A 12,982-nucleotide genomic window follows, 5' to 3' on the forward strand; every position below is an offset into this window, starting at 1 on the left:
GGTTCCCTGGCATGAAGATGCCGAAAACACACCATAACCTCACCGCCTGTGTGAACGAAGCCTCACCGTGCAGAACAAGACATGATAAGCCAGTTACAATAAAAAGTTCAGTGGGAGACCACAGGCAAATCACGACGACTTGTTTTTTGTCCTTTACCTGGATTTTGTTTGGTCACAGCTTCCAAAATTCAGTTCCTCCTTAAAAAAATAAAAATCTATTCCAAAGGTATAAGAAATCTATTGATCAGCAACTTTAGTTGCATGCCTAAAACAAAAAGGTAGCACAGTTAAAGCTTCAATAAGTTAGGATTATGTATGATAAGCGAAGCACAGTAAATAATATTAGTAAATATTGAAAACTTTAAAAAGTTTTAAACTTGTCACTATCTAATTATCTCACTCATAAAATTGGAGTTGTCCTTTAATATGGTGGCCTGCATGGACATAAACTACTGCTCCGGGCGTAGCAGAGCAGAATGAAGTGGGGCAGAGAAGCACACGACAAGAGAAGTAGTTCTGTGCAGCGTCCATACATACAGAATAAGAACAGATACCGAGAATTACACCCAGAGTACTAAACAAGAGAAGTGGTCCTGTGATGAGTCCATACATACAGAATAAAAACAGATAATGAAAATTACACCCTGGGTACGGGACAAGAGAACTGGCAAGCGTCACCCAGGACAAACAGTCAGCCTTATTCTCAGGTAAAAATCTGATGTGTACAGTGGTCCCCCCAATATCATCCATTTATCTGTCCTTGCTAATCAATGAACAACTGATCAGGAATGGCCACTGTGCATTTTAATGGGAGAGAAAACAGCAGGGTGCCAATTGCTTGTCCTCCTTTCTTCATTGAACAGAACTATGGCCCTCCTTTATTATCTGCCAATGAAAAAAAGAAAATATCATTTCTGGAAACAGAAATTCAGAAAATGTGTCCATAGCCTAAGGATCTAAATGACTTTGACAAGGGCCAAATTGTGAACAGCTAAGTCAGGTCATTTCCATATCGACAAGTCTTGTATGGTGCTTCAGATAGTGGTGAGAAAAAAAAATGTATCCGTAAAGCTGCAATGTTTTATCACATAAATAATCTATTTTTTAGGTTGTTAAAAACCTATTCAAAGGTATTGCACAAACACACAAAATGTTATTGTATGGCGGTAACAAATATGTTGGGTTCTCCCACTACAATTTGCAGGTAATTCTTTGCCGGAACAATGAGACCAAAGATATATACATATACATATATATCATGTGCATTGGGCTGCATTTAGAAAATTGCCCAACATGAGAATGTACAAAACTAAATTATTTTCGCAAATAAATAAAATACAGCAAAAATGTAAATCGGCGCACATTAAACACAGCACACTTACCCTGCACCCAACCCAAATCTGGGAGTCTCTTCTTATCAAAACAGCCCAGGGTAACCCTTTCACGAACTGACCCTTCAACCACCAAACAAGCAATTTGCTGGTGACATTGATAAATAGCTTTAATATAATTATATTTAATCTGACATAAATGGCTTTTGGGCCACATGAGGATTGTCCAGACAGATTCATTAAACAGATGGGCTCAGGGTCTCCTATTCAGAATCAATAAAATCCAAGGCAGGTGAATCTGTAGGCATGTTTACTATGCAGTGCCAATAATTAACAAACAATGCAATGTTCTTGTTCATTAACATAATTGCTTTTATCCCTGTGTCACCTAATGCCATTATACAGCAGACATTGCTAAACTCCCATATGGACAGTATAAACCTAATAATCAAATCTTATATACTAAACAGCTGCAATGCCAAAACAAAAGATATTCCCGTAAATGAATCAAATACAAAGCGTTTTTTTTATATATTGAAATCAAGTTACAGTTGATTCGATAAGTCACATTTTTTGTCTTGGTACATGATGCACTAAAAATATCATAAAATATTAATATTAAACCGGCATTAATTATTAAAGTCTGACTCAAGGATTAAAAAAAATTGAATTGCAAGTAGAGGATGCCAAGAGCTTTCTATAGCCAGAAGTCACATGGGAAAGAAGTGGTCCCAGATTTTTAGGGATCAAGGGGCATGAACAGTACAACCACACAGACTTCTATCGGGGTCGTATTCCAGCCCCAGAGATGTCCATGGGGTTCCAATGCCCATGCACTGCCTATGAAGTGGGGACCAAAATGGCTCAACTGTCCAGAAGCAACATGGATGAGCAGATCTGGTGAAAATAAGGTGATCACTGATGCACCCTAAGAAGAACTTATCAATTCAACCAGAATAGGCAAGGTGGTCTTTAATTTCTAGAAAATTGTCTGTAGATATTTCTCCATTACACCTATAAAGGCTTGTTGGACATCCTATTCCCAAATCATGTCATTGAGTTGGCCCACTTTGCAACTACAACAGCCACTTTTCTTCTGCGAAAGCTTTCTGAACGATTCTAAATTGCCAGAGGGAATTTTTGCCCAACCACCCAAAGAGCATTTGTGACACCAGGTCCCAAAATATCACAAGGGTGTTCGGTAGGGTTTAGGTCCGGACTTTGTGCAGGCCACTACACCTCCTCCATACCAGACTTGACCAACCAAGTCTTTACGGAGATGAGTTTGAACAGTAATGTTGCAACAGAAAAAGGCCTTCACCAAACAGTTGTCAGAAGGTTGGTTTACCAGTGGTGGCTATTATGAGCATTGCTTCCAGTTTTCTTTGGAAAACAAAACACTTCTTGCTGTTGCTGAAATGAAAAAAGGTGATGGTGTTCTGTAGTTTTACCCAAGGGTGACTATGTTACCCTTCTAGAAACTGTAGAGTGAACTATTTGCGTAGCCACCACATCTGAGGACTGGCAGGGTGCAATATATAACATTTTGGTTCCCGTTTAATAACCATGTTGGGCACATGCAAGGCACAGCAATGGGTTTTGTTTAAGTGCTGCTGTGGGTGGCGGGGATTACATTCACCATTGCATTACACAGCAATTACCCAATACTTGCAGGTTTGGAGGAGCACATCAGTCACCTCCTTCCTCTTAGTTTGGAGTAGAACGAAGAGAACCATATAGGTGATAAATATTGCAGCAGCCGAAATTTTTTTTTTTAAATTTGGAAAAAGTGCTGGATTGGTAATTGGAAATAACAACATTGGAATTGGCCCTGTAAGAAACCACCGCTAAGTCTGCTACATACAATGACCAAAGCTGCTTCAAAATTCTACAGGCTCAAGAAATCTTCTGCACTGCCTAGCTGCATTAGAGAAAAAGGTTACAGGTGTAACAGCTGAACTATCATACAGACAAAAGCGTGAGGCGGGCTGTGCATTGCAGAATATCTTCACTGATAAGAATTCCCTGCGTGCTACAGAGATCATTTATCACCGTCTCAGGAATCCTGCAGACAACACAATGCAGCAAACAGATTTACGCTCTATATTCAGGCATATTTGAGGTCCAGCACTTGTATTAAAAGATTAATAAAGTGGAAGCTGAATTACCAGTGGGATTTCCAAAATCCACAGCACTAACTCCATGAATGATGGGACAAATCCAGGACTCTGGGACAAGTGATGCACAAAAATACAGAAAAACAATTGTCTATGTTGCCCTTAGCAGCCAGAAGATGAGGATATAGATAAATATTGCACTGCCTTCTATAGGATAGGAAACTTTGTTTTTAGAACACAATAAGGACACAACCATTATTCATTAAAAAAGGAATTAACACATACTAAAATGTTGTAGGAAACATCCTGCTAATTGGAGGCACCTGCAAAACAGGAATAGCAAGAAAATAGAATGGACTATGTAAGTCCACAAAATGTTATATATGGCCAAATATTTGTAGATACCTGTCCATCACACCTATATAAGCTTGTTGAATATCCCATCCCAAAATCATATCTTAAAATGGAACTAAAGTCCCACTTTGAACTTTAGCCATTCAGGAAGGTGGTTGTTGTAGAAAGGGACAGGTGATGTCCCTTCTGCAATACCTGCCTGATCTACTCCCAGCTGTCAAATTTTGTATGCACAGCTCGGCTTTAGAAAAGAAACCTGGCAATACTGGCTTCCCTTGTACATGCCAAGAATGAACTCCCTCGCACATCATCCTAACCTGGCCAATCAAAATTGCTGATCATCATCTCCATGATGAAAAGAAGAGTGCCTAAGAGAATTTGTGCCCAATTGCTCAAAAGAGCACCTGTTACATATGGTGCTGATTTTGGACCTGCATTTTATTTGGTGTCCCAACTCATCCCAAGGGTGCTCAATAGGGTTTAGGTCCATACCATACTTGGCCAACTGTTATGCTGCAACAGAAAAATGCCTTCACCAAACTGACGTCAGTAAATCCTTCATTTTCAGCCAGCCAAAAAACCCGCACAGAGAAAACAAAATGCTGACTTCGTTTTGGAAATGTTAGTTATCTGGATGTTAAGCTAATACCTCACTATCTTGGGTTTCAACAATTTATGACTCTGACCCAGAACAAGCATACAGAAAATGAACAGAGAAGTACTGATCTGCACATTTGTTCCAGGTCTACAAGTTAGAAGCCAACTAAGCATCTACATCCAGATGACTTCCACTTTTAGAAGAGTTTCACAATGCCATTCAATCCGTTTTCTTTACCACTGCCCATAGACAGACCGGGAACCACCCCATTAGTTAGTAAATATTCCAGCTCATCCTTGGCATTTCTGCCAAATTATTTCAGGATTCAAGCCATTTTTGCAAATACAAACTATCAGATTCGCCCTGGGATTAGGCCAGCACGTGCCAGCTAAAACAACTGATTTCTACAAACACTTTCACTACCAAGAACTAGTATTATCTGAATTCATGGGGCATATTGGTATTGCCCCAAGGGGGTTTCATTCTAAATGCTCATATTTCAAATCTCACACCTTGGTAATGCCTTGTATGTAACTTTGCCAAAAAACTTCTATTCCCTTGGTCTGTAAATATACTACTGATTTGTTTTTGCTATATCCATTCCAAGGCCAGAAAAGAGCGAAGTCCACCAACAGCAACCTCACCAAGCCTTGCTTTCGTTTTCCAACCAAGCTAAAACCAGACAGACAATCTGCTTTATGTCCAGATCATAATTATATTTGCAATAAAAAGGTCACAGCATAAATGAGAGTTAACCGGCTAATTTTTGAGAACAATGCAGCCAAAGCTGACACTTTGTTGTGCAATTTGACTGCTGAAAAAGCTGCTTTGTCCAACAGATTTTACTGTTCAGAATGAATTTTTTGTATAGTAACTACAACCCACACCAGAGCTATGTGGCTCTATATTCCCCTTACTATTGTCACCTACAATAACCAGGAACTAAAAAGAACTATTGGGGTCTAAGGGGGCTGGTGTCGCTTAAATGCTGAAAATGCAGCCATACACCCAACCAATGCACAAACATATAGAAGTCACTTTCTAGAGACAATGAAGAAGAAGAACCTGGTTCCATTGAATTTACTCTTCCACAGCAGCATATAGTTACCATTCTTTAGCTCTCCCACCAACGTTCAGCTGCTGGAAGTAAAGGAAAGTATTGTATAGACAAAGCTCAGGTTGCCTTAAAGTGAAACCTGTCCATGCCTTACACTGGAGCTCAATGGGAAACATAAGCAGGGGGCATCCACCATGAGCAATACATCCAAAGACTCATACTAACAGGTGAATAACTTAACTTTTCCTCTAAAAGTTGTGGGTGAGCCAGTACCAAGCCTCCCAATTAGAAAAAATAAATTAGAAAACCAATGAAGAGCCTCAAGTGGGGGCTCAAAGTAGAATTATGGGGTTTATGTCATCCCGGCCTGGCCAATCAAAAGCTGAAGATCCAATACTCTATTTTATTAGGAGGTTTAGGTAAGTGCGGGAGCAAATCTAAAGGTAAATCTGTACGGTCTATATGTGTTATGTTAATGCATATATATATATATAGTTTTTTTAGCGATTAAAATAAAGTTCAATATATATTGTACAGGTCCTAGATTATGCATGGGTATTATATTTATAGTAATAGTCCCGACACCAGCCAAACAGCTGAGCTCATGTCTAGTCTGCATCCACCTGTTCTTACTAAGTTTTCACCTTCTTCTCATTACAAAGAACAATAGCATGGCTGAATGCAGCCTGGGGATAGAAACTCTCACCTGTTCTACAAAGCTTTGTCTCTTCTGGAGAAAGTCTATCCTCCTGCACTTTCCTTTTTAGTAGCTCTTTGGAAATCATTGACAGGTGTTTAATGAATGAATTAAAGGAAACCTATCAGTACCAAGAGACGGGAAGATGAATGAACATACATATTAACATCAGCACCCCAACATCTCAAAAATCCCTAAGTGCAAATGTCAACACTTGCTGGTCTTGTTTAATGACGCCAGTGGAAAACTTTATGGTTAGCAACTTCCAGACATATAGCAAACTTCTGCTAGGTGCAATAGACCGTATGGCAGTTTAACACTTTTGCATGCATTGTGCAGGCCCTTGTGTTTGCAGTGGAGGTGCCATTCATTCTCTAGAGGAAGAAAACCATCTGCATGGCCAGAAGCAACATGTCACATCCAGGAACACAATATAGGTTCCCAAATGTTCCCATACAGTTTAATGAAACTCTGAGGCTTTATATAAGGGGCCTTAGCTTTCCATAGGTTCCTTCTGGTCCATATGGCTCAGTCTGCTGCAGGCAGGGAGAAGAATTTTCATTAGTCTCCTCTTCACCAAACTGCAGAACTATAATTTTGTAGCAAGACACAAGGTAAAAATATGCAGCAGAGGCTGATCTGTTTCGGACATTTGTGATCATAGCACCAGAATATACATGAGTATCATCTAATCGCAGGTAGTAGATGTGGACCATGGAGGATGCCTAAACAAAGATGGAGCATGTGCATGGCGAAATGAGCAAATTAAAGCACTGGAGCGTACTTTGATCTCTGTAAGAGTTAAAACATACCCATGGATGTAGATGGTATATATTTAATTCCTTATTTATCTAAATAAATTGTTACGTTCAGAAATTAAACATTTCAATTAATCTGGAAAGCTGAATCAAAGAAAAGACACAAGCACGAGGCAGCAGCAATAACAAATGGTTCTGCCACCAAATGCATTTCACATCTGCACCGCACAGACAAATGCACCGTACATTACCTCCAGAGGCTGGCAGACATAATGGGGTTAACGTCTCATAAACACAGAAGAATTTCCTGACTTCTAGCAAGCTCAATGAGGCCTGTCACAGAATACAATAAGCCACAATACCCCGTACAATGCAACCCCCCTATATCACAGCCACAGGGGTTAATACTGTATGAAAATAGTCTAATGGAACAGTAAAGGTTCCAGAACATTCTATACGGTGAGGTCATAAACACATGAGAGAATGGGATGTATGCCAGACACGCAGCTCCGGTAGATGGGCTTCGATTGCTGCATTCAACTCGCATTTGACGCATGCTTTTATCACACGTCTGGGCATTTAACCTATGGGTGGTAAACGGGCATGTCTTCCTAGCACTTTGTAATATGCATTGTCTGGTATGAATGCACATTTTGTTTTCCATGTGTCTTTCTAGTATAAGCTTAAACAAATACAAATTAACCCTGTAAGGAATAAATCATTTTAACAAACCCAATATGCTGCAATCAAATGCAATACACGTAGGCTGTATTGTATTAATATTATATTATCTCCTAGATTGTAAGCTTTTCGGGGCAGGGTCCCCTCCTCCTCCCCTCACTGTCTGTCATTTGCAACCCCTATTTAATGTGCAGCGCTGAGTAATAATGTTGGCGCTATATAAATCCTGTTTATTAATAATAATAATTATTCATTTCTCAGGGCACATTGATGGGTGATCACCTATTTGATAAAAGGTGCTTCTTAGGGTGCTCCCCCCCGACACACACATATATATATATATATATATATAAACTGTCATATGCTGCAGGTATACTGGAAAACATGGTCAAAGACTGAAGATATGATATAGGTGATGGTCAGAGAATACATAATCTGTTTGGCAGCTGGTTAGACTGCACGTATGTTACAGCAAAGACAAAAACATGCAAAAGGAAAGATTTTTTTCATTTCAAGTCAGAATTTTATATAAAAAGGCCAAATAACAGAATACAGCGTGCAAAGGATAAATAAACATACAATGTAGAGTTTACAGAACACTAAAAATAAGAATGTAAATGCAAAAGAAATGCACAAATCAAAAAGAAGTCTATTGGGATTCCCTTTAATGACTTTCAGTAAGTACCTATGCACAGAAATCAATAATGGGGCATAGAAGGACACACAGAATGTACCCCTAGGGTGCAGATTGGGGATCAGGGTCCTAGTCAAGGCTATGTACATACACTAGATGATTGTAACACAATACAAATAATATTGAAAACCAGAGCAGTGTTTCTTGACTTTTTTAACATGGGAGAATCCTTGAAATAACTTTCAGGTCTAAGGGAAGCCTCGTTTATCATTACTATATCCACAGCTCACAATACATTAGTGTGGTCAGTGGGAAGAATTCCTCTTACATTGCTGGTCAGTGAGAAGAATGTCACCCTTACAGATAGCCAAAAAGATCATTGGTGTCACCTAAACTGACCTGAGAGCTACCAACTGCTCATTGCTCAAGGAACCCCTGGTAACCTCTGGAGGAACCTTTGAGTTGAGAAAGTCTGGTCTATGCGGAGTACATCAAAAAACAGTGGCAGATCAATGAATGACAGAGGTGGGACGAGTGCTAAACTTACCTATGGAGGAGGATGCAGCAGAGTGCCATTGGCTCATCCCCCTCCATAGAATAGAACAGTGTTGTGTGTACAGCGCTCATTCATTCTACATTTATCAGTAAAGATTATTTCCAGAAACATTATTGCAATGTGTGTACATATGAAGCAGCACTGTGCTTTATTTTAGGAGGAAGCCGAGGTGCCAGGGGTACAATTTTCAGGGTATAACTAGAACATTTCAAGAGCCATTTTGACTCTTTAAATTCAGCTCAATAATCTTCATAAAAAGCAAGAAAACACTAACATTGCTAAATCTGAGCAATTCTAATGTAATCAAATCATTAAAATGACAACAAGCGGTCACTGTAATACAAAAATATGGCACAAACACTCAAACAACCAATGAGAACAGCACAAGCCGGGTTAGACTTTTTAAGCCCTGCAGCATTTAAAATCCAATGTCAAATGATCTGCCCGAGTGAACGTCATACAATTCTGACCTCTCAGCGGAGAATTGGACATTCCATTAATGAGATGTATAATTACAGGCTAATGCTCCAGGATAGGGATTCTTATTTTCCAAAAGCTAGCGCTTATCTTTAGCTGAATCCACAGTCACATGACTACAAATAAGGCTGCGTACACAGGTGCACTAACTGTCGTTGAAAACGAACGACCCACGACAGACGGTTCGATAATTGTTAGCAAAAAAAGTGCACAAGGGCTGGTCAACGATGCCGACGAACGAGGAATCTCGCTGTACACGAACAACCGTCTCGGCGGATCTGATTGGGCAACGATCGTTCGTGATCTATTGTATGTACGGTCGTTCAGTGATCGTGGATTGTTCTCCTTTCTCCTGTACACTCCACTTCCTGCATCGTTTGAACAATCGTATCTAGCATGTGTACATTGGTGGACTATATTTGAACAATCGTATCATTACAGCATGTAAAGTATAGTGCACAATACGATCGTTCACAATAATCGGGATAAATCGTTGGTCGTTCGTTTTCAAATGATAATTATTGTATGCGTGTACCTAGCCCTAAGATCCTGACCCTCAGATAAAGCTTTGTACACCTTAAGGTGCGTACACACTTCCAATTTTTATCGTTCCAATCGAACGGCGAACGATCGATTGGGCAAAAAATCGTTCGTAAAAGAGTAACCAACGACACCGACGAACGAGGAAACTCGTTGGAAACGAACGACCGGATCGGCGGATCGGATTGGACGACGATCGTTGAACATCGTTCGTGTGTACGGTCGTTCGTTGATCGTCCATGGGCTGAGCATGCGTAATTAGCTTTAGTGAATGCATTGATATCTTTTCAAGATCTCACAACAGATAATCCACAACCTAAAAACAAACATAAAAGTAAATAAATAAAAAGTTTTCTGCTGCATGCAATCCATCACCGCGTACCTGAGCCGGGCCTGCAAACTTGCAGATTCAAAAAGCGGGGTCATTTCCTTTGACCCCCCGCAGTGAAATCCTGTTAGGGTCCCCCTCCTGCTCTTTGTTGATGGGGAATAGAAGGGAGGGATCAGGAGAATTTTGAAAAACTGTTTTCATTTTAATGACTGGGAAGGAGGGAGGGGGTCTAGCAGGTTCTCATGTTTCCATGAGCAGAGCGCACACAGGGAATGGAAAGCGCCAAAGTTTCCTGAGCAAATGACACCAGGACAATAGAAGGAAACGGAGCCTATGAGTGCGCTGCCTTTCCTCCCAAAATAACAGGAATGTTTAAACGCATCAGCTGGATGCAGAACAATCGCAACGTTGGCCCGCTGTCATACAGCCATGATGAATCGCTGCTACAAATACAGCGCCGACCACACCGATTTGTAGCGAGCCATGTGATCACCGGAGGTGGCTGCAAGTTGTTACTTTGTATCAGTTTGTTGTTACATTGTTTCCATTCCTTGATAGCAATGGCTTCCCATCTGTGAATCCTAGCTGACCCATGGAGGAGGTGAATAAAGGGCGATGGTCTATGGAGAGCTTGGCACCGCCACAAAGTCGCCAACATGATATGACCCTGAAATTGGCCCTTAGAATTTTGCACAATTGGATAAAGGAACAATATCTTCCTGATATCAATCACGTATCTATCTTGATGAAAGCCGACCGCCCGCAGCCCCTCTTATACTCTCGTCTTATACCAACCCAACCATATTTCAATCTAATATTGATGCAGCGTGCCCTCATTAAAAAAAAAAATATGTTTCATCTTTTTGTTCAATCCAATCCATTAAAAAACATCCAATGACTTACGGCCAGCATTACCCCGACTGGGGTGTTTATAAGACGCTGCCCGCTCTGCTAGCAATAGCACCACCGTTTCAAACCATGAACAATTTTGATCTTAGAAACCTCATATATGAGAGATCTGTGCCAAGCAACTGGTGAATGAAATGTTTTAAATAGTGCTAGGCAGAAAATTCTCACACGGTCACATGACTCATCATCTAATGGGCAGCACGGTGGCTCAGTGGTTAACACTCTGACCTTTGCAGCACCAGGTCCCAGGTTCAAATCTCGGCCAGGGCAATATCTGAATGGAGTTTGCAGGTTCTCCCTGCGTTAGCGTGGGTTTCCTCTGGGTACTCCAGTTTCCTCCCACATTACAAAAATATGCAGTTAGGTTAATTGGCTTCTCCCTAAAATTGACCCTAGACTGTATAGGAGACATATGACTATGGTAGGGACATTAGATTATGAGACCTTTAAGGGACAGCTAGTGACAGTACTATGGACATTGTACAGCGCTGCGTAACATGATGGCGCTATATAAATACTGTGTACTAATAATAACTTGGGTGGCCACACCATGCACCATGCCATTGAAGGGTCATAGGAACCAAAGGTGGGTGTAGCCAACAGTGGGTCCCTGTGCAGATGGGGAGCCCCCCAGTGCAAAACTGACTTGGGAGCCCCCACACAACTTATTTCGAGCACCTATGGAGTTCTCTATTGGGGACCCTTCTGAAGCGGCCCACTTTGTACCACCAAACAATCTACAGCAAACACAACCAATGACTTTATGAACAACATCTACCGCAGAGATCATCCAAAAATATTCCACCCAATCCTATTCTTTGTGCAAAAGCAATTTGAACACAAACACATGAGCGCTCAGATCAAAGCTGGGCTTGCCAATTGGTCAAGACAAAAAGCACCCACCATCACCCAATCAGGCGGAACCATTTCATCACCAACCAAGTCACATGACATAAATACTGTATAGATAGGCATGCAGAGTGGTAGTAAAAAAAAATATAAGCATGCGGGGTGGCACAGATAAGCATGCGGGGTGGCACAGATAAGCATGCAGGGTGGTATAGATAAGCATGCGGGGTGGTATAGATAAGCATGCGGGGTGGCATAGATAAGCATGCGGGGTGGCATAGATAAGCATGCACGCAGTGATTTTTTACAATAATAAAAATAAACAGCTGGGTGGCGATTTTCAACCCAATGACAAATGCTTCCAGCCCCCCTTTTCCTAAAGGGGTAAACATGAAGTGACAGGGGGTAAGGGCAACATGCGCATGTGTCGCATCATGTGTTAGGAAGAAAGCAGCCCCCCCTAGTGGCCACATGCAGGGGGTGTGTGTGTGTGGCCCCAGCCATTGTGTATGTAATGTAAGGGGGGTCCCCGAGCACCCACCGACCTTGATTGGCTGCATTGTGCTCCGGCAGGCTTTTGCTGAGCGATCTCCGCACATCCCAGGCCAGCAGACACAGGAGAAGCGCCGCCGCGCAGCTGGTCATGTCCTTTCCTCTGCGCCGTGCGGTGTCCCAGGGAGGAAGAGCATGCGAGGCCGGCCTGCACCCGGGAGGGGTGGTGTGTACGATGCGGCATCAGGGCCAGGCACAAGCCTCCATGCTGGCTGCGGTGCAGCGGATGATTCCTCCTCCTCCTCCTCGGGGTGTATTGTGTTACTCTGCCCGCATCCCTCTCCTCCCTCAACAATTACCAGGCCGAGAGGTGTACTGGCGACCCCTGCTGGCCGAGCTGCTAACTGCAGCCTTGTCTGTGCCTATTGTGTCCGCACAAAGAGAACCTGTCTCCTGACCCAACCTTTACAGTGCACCTATCATGGCATGTTTAACCCCCCTAGCGGTCAGATTCTGTCCAAATTTCCGTGCAACAAGCGTTATTTTTTGGAAATTTACATTGTAGGCTATAATTCTTAGACAACTCACCAAAATATATCCA

General features: G+C 41.7%; 1 protein-coding gene across 1 annotated transcript in view; it reads right to left on the reverse strand.

Annotated features, from left to right (window-relative positions):
- FAM171A1 (family with sequence similarity 171 member A1) overlaps positions 1 to 12,706 on the reverse strand; it is a 69,562-nt gene extending 56,856 nt beyond the window's left edge. Inside the window, exon 1 of the mRNA XM_072412808.1 lies at positions 12,435 to 12,706. Within this exon, the coding sequence (XP_072268909.1) occupies positions 12,435 to 12,534 (100 nt within the window). The 5' untranslated portion in view covers positions 12,535 to 12,706. The remainder of the gene's footprint in view (positions 1 to 12,434) is intronic.
- Between the last annotated feature and the right edge of the window lie 276 nt (positions 12,707 to 12,982).

Source organism: Pyxicephalus adspersus, chromosome 5, assembly GCF_032062135.1.
Source record: "Pyxicephalus adspersus chromosome 5, UCB_Pads_2.0, whole genome shotgun sequence".
Taxonomy (NCBI): domain Eukaryota; kingdom Metazoa; phylum Chordata; class Amphibia; order Anura; family Pyxicephalidae; genus Pyxicephalus; species Pyxicephalus adspersus.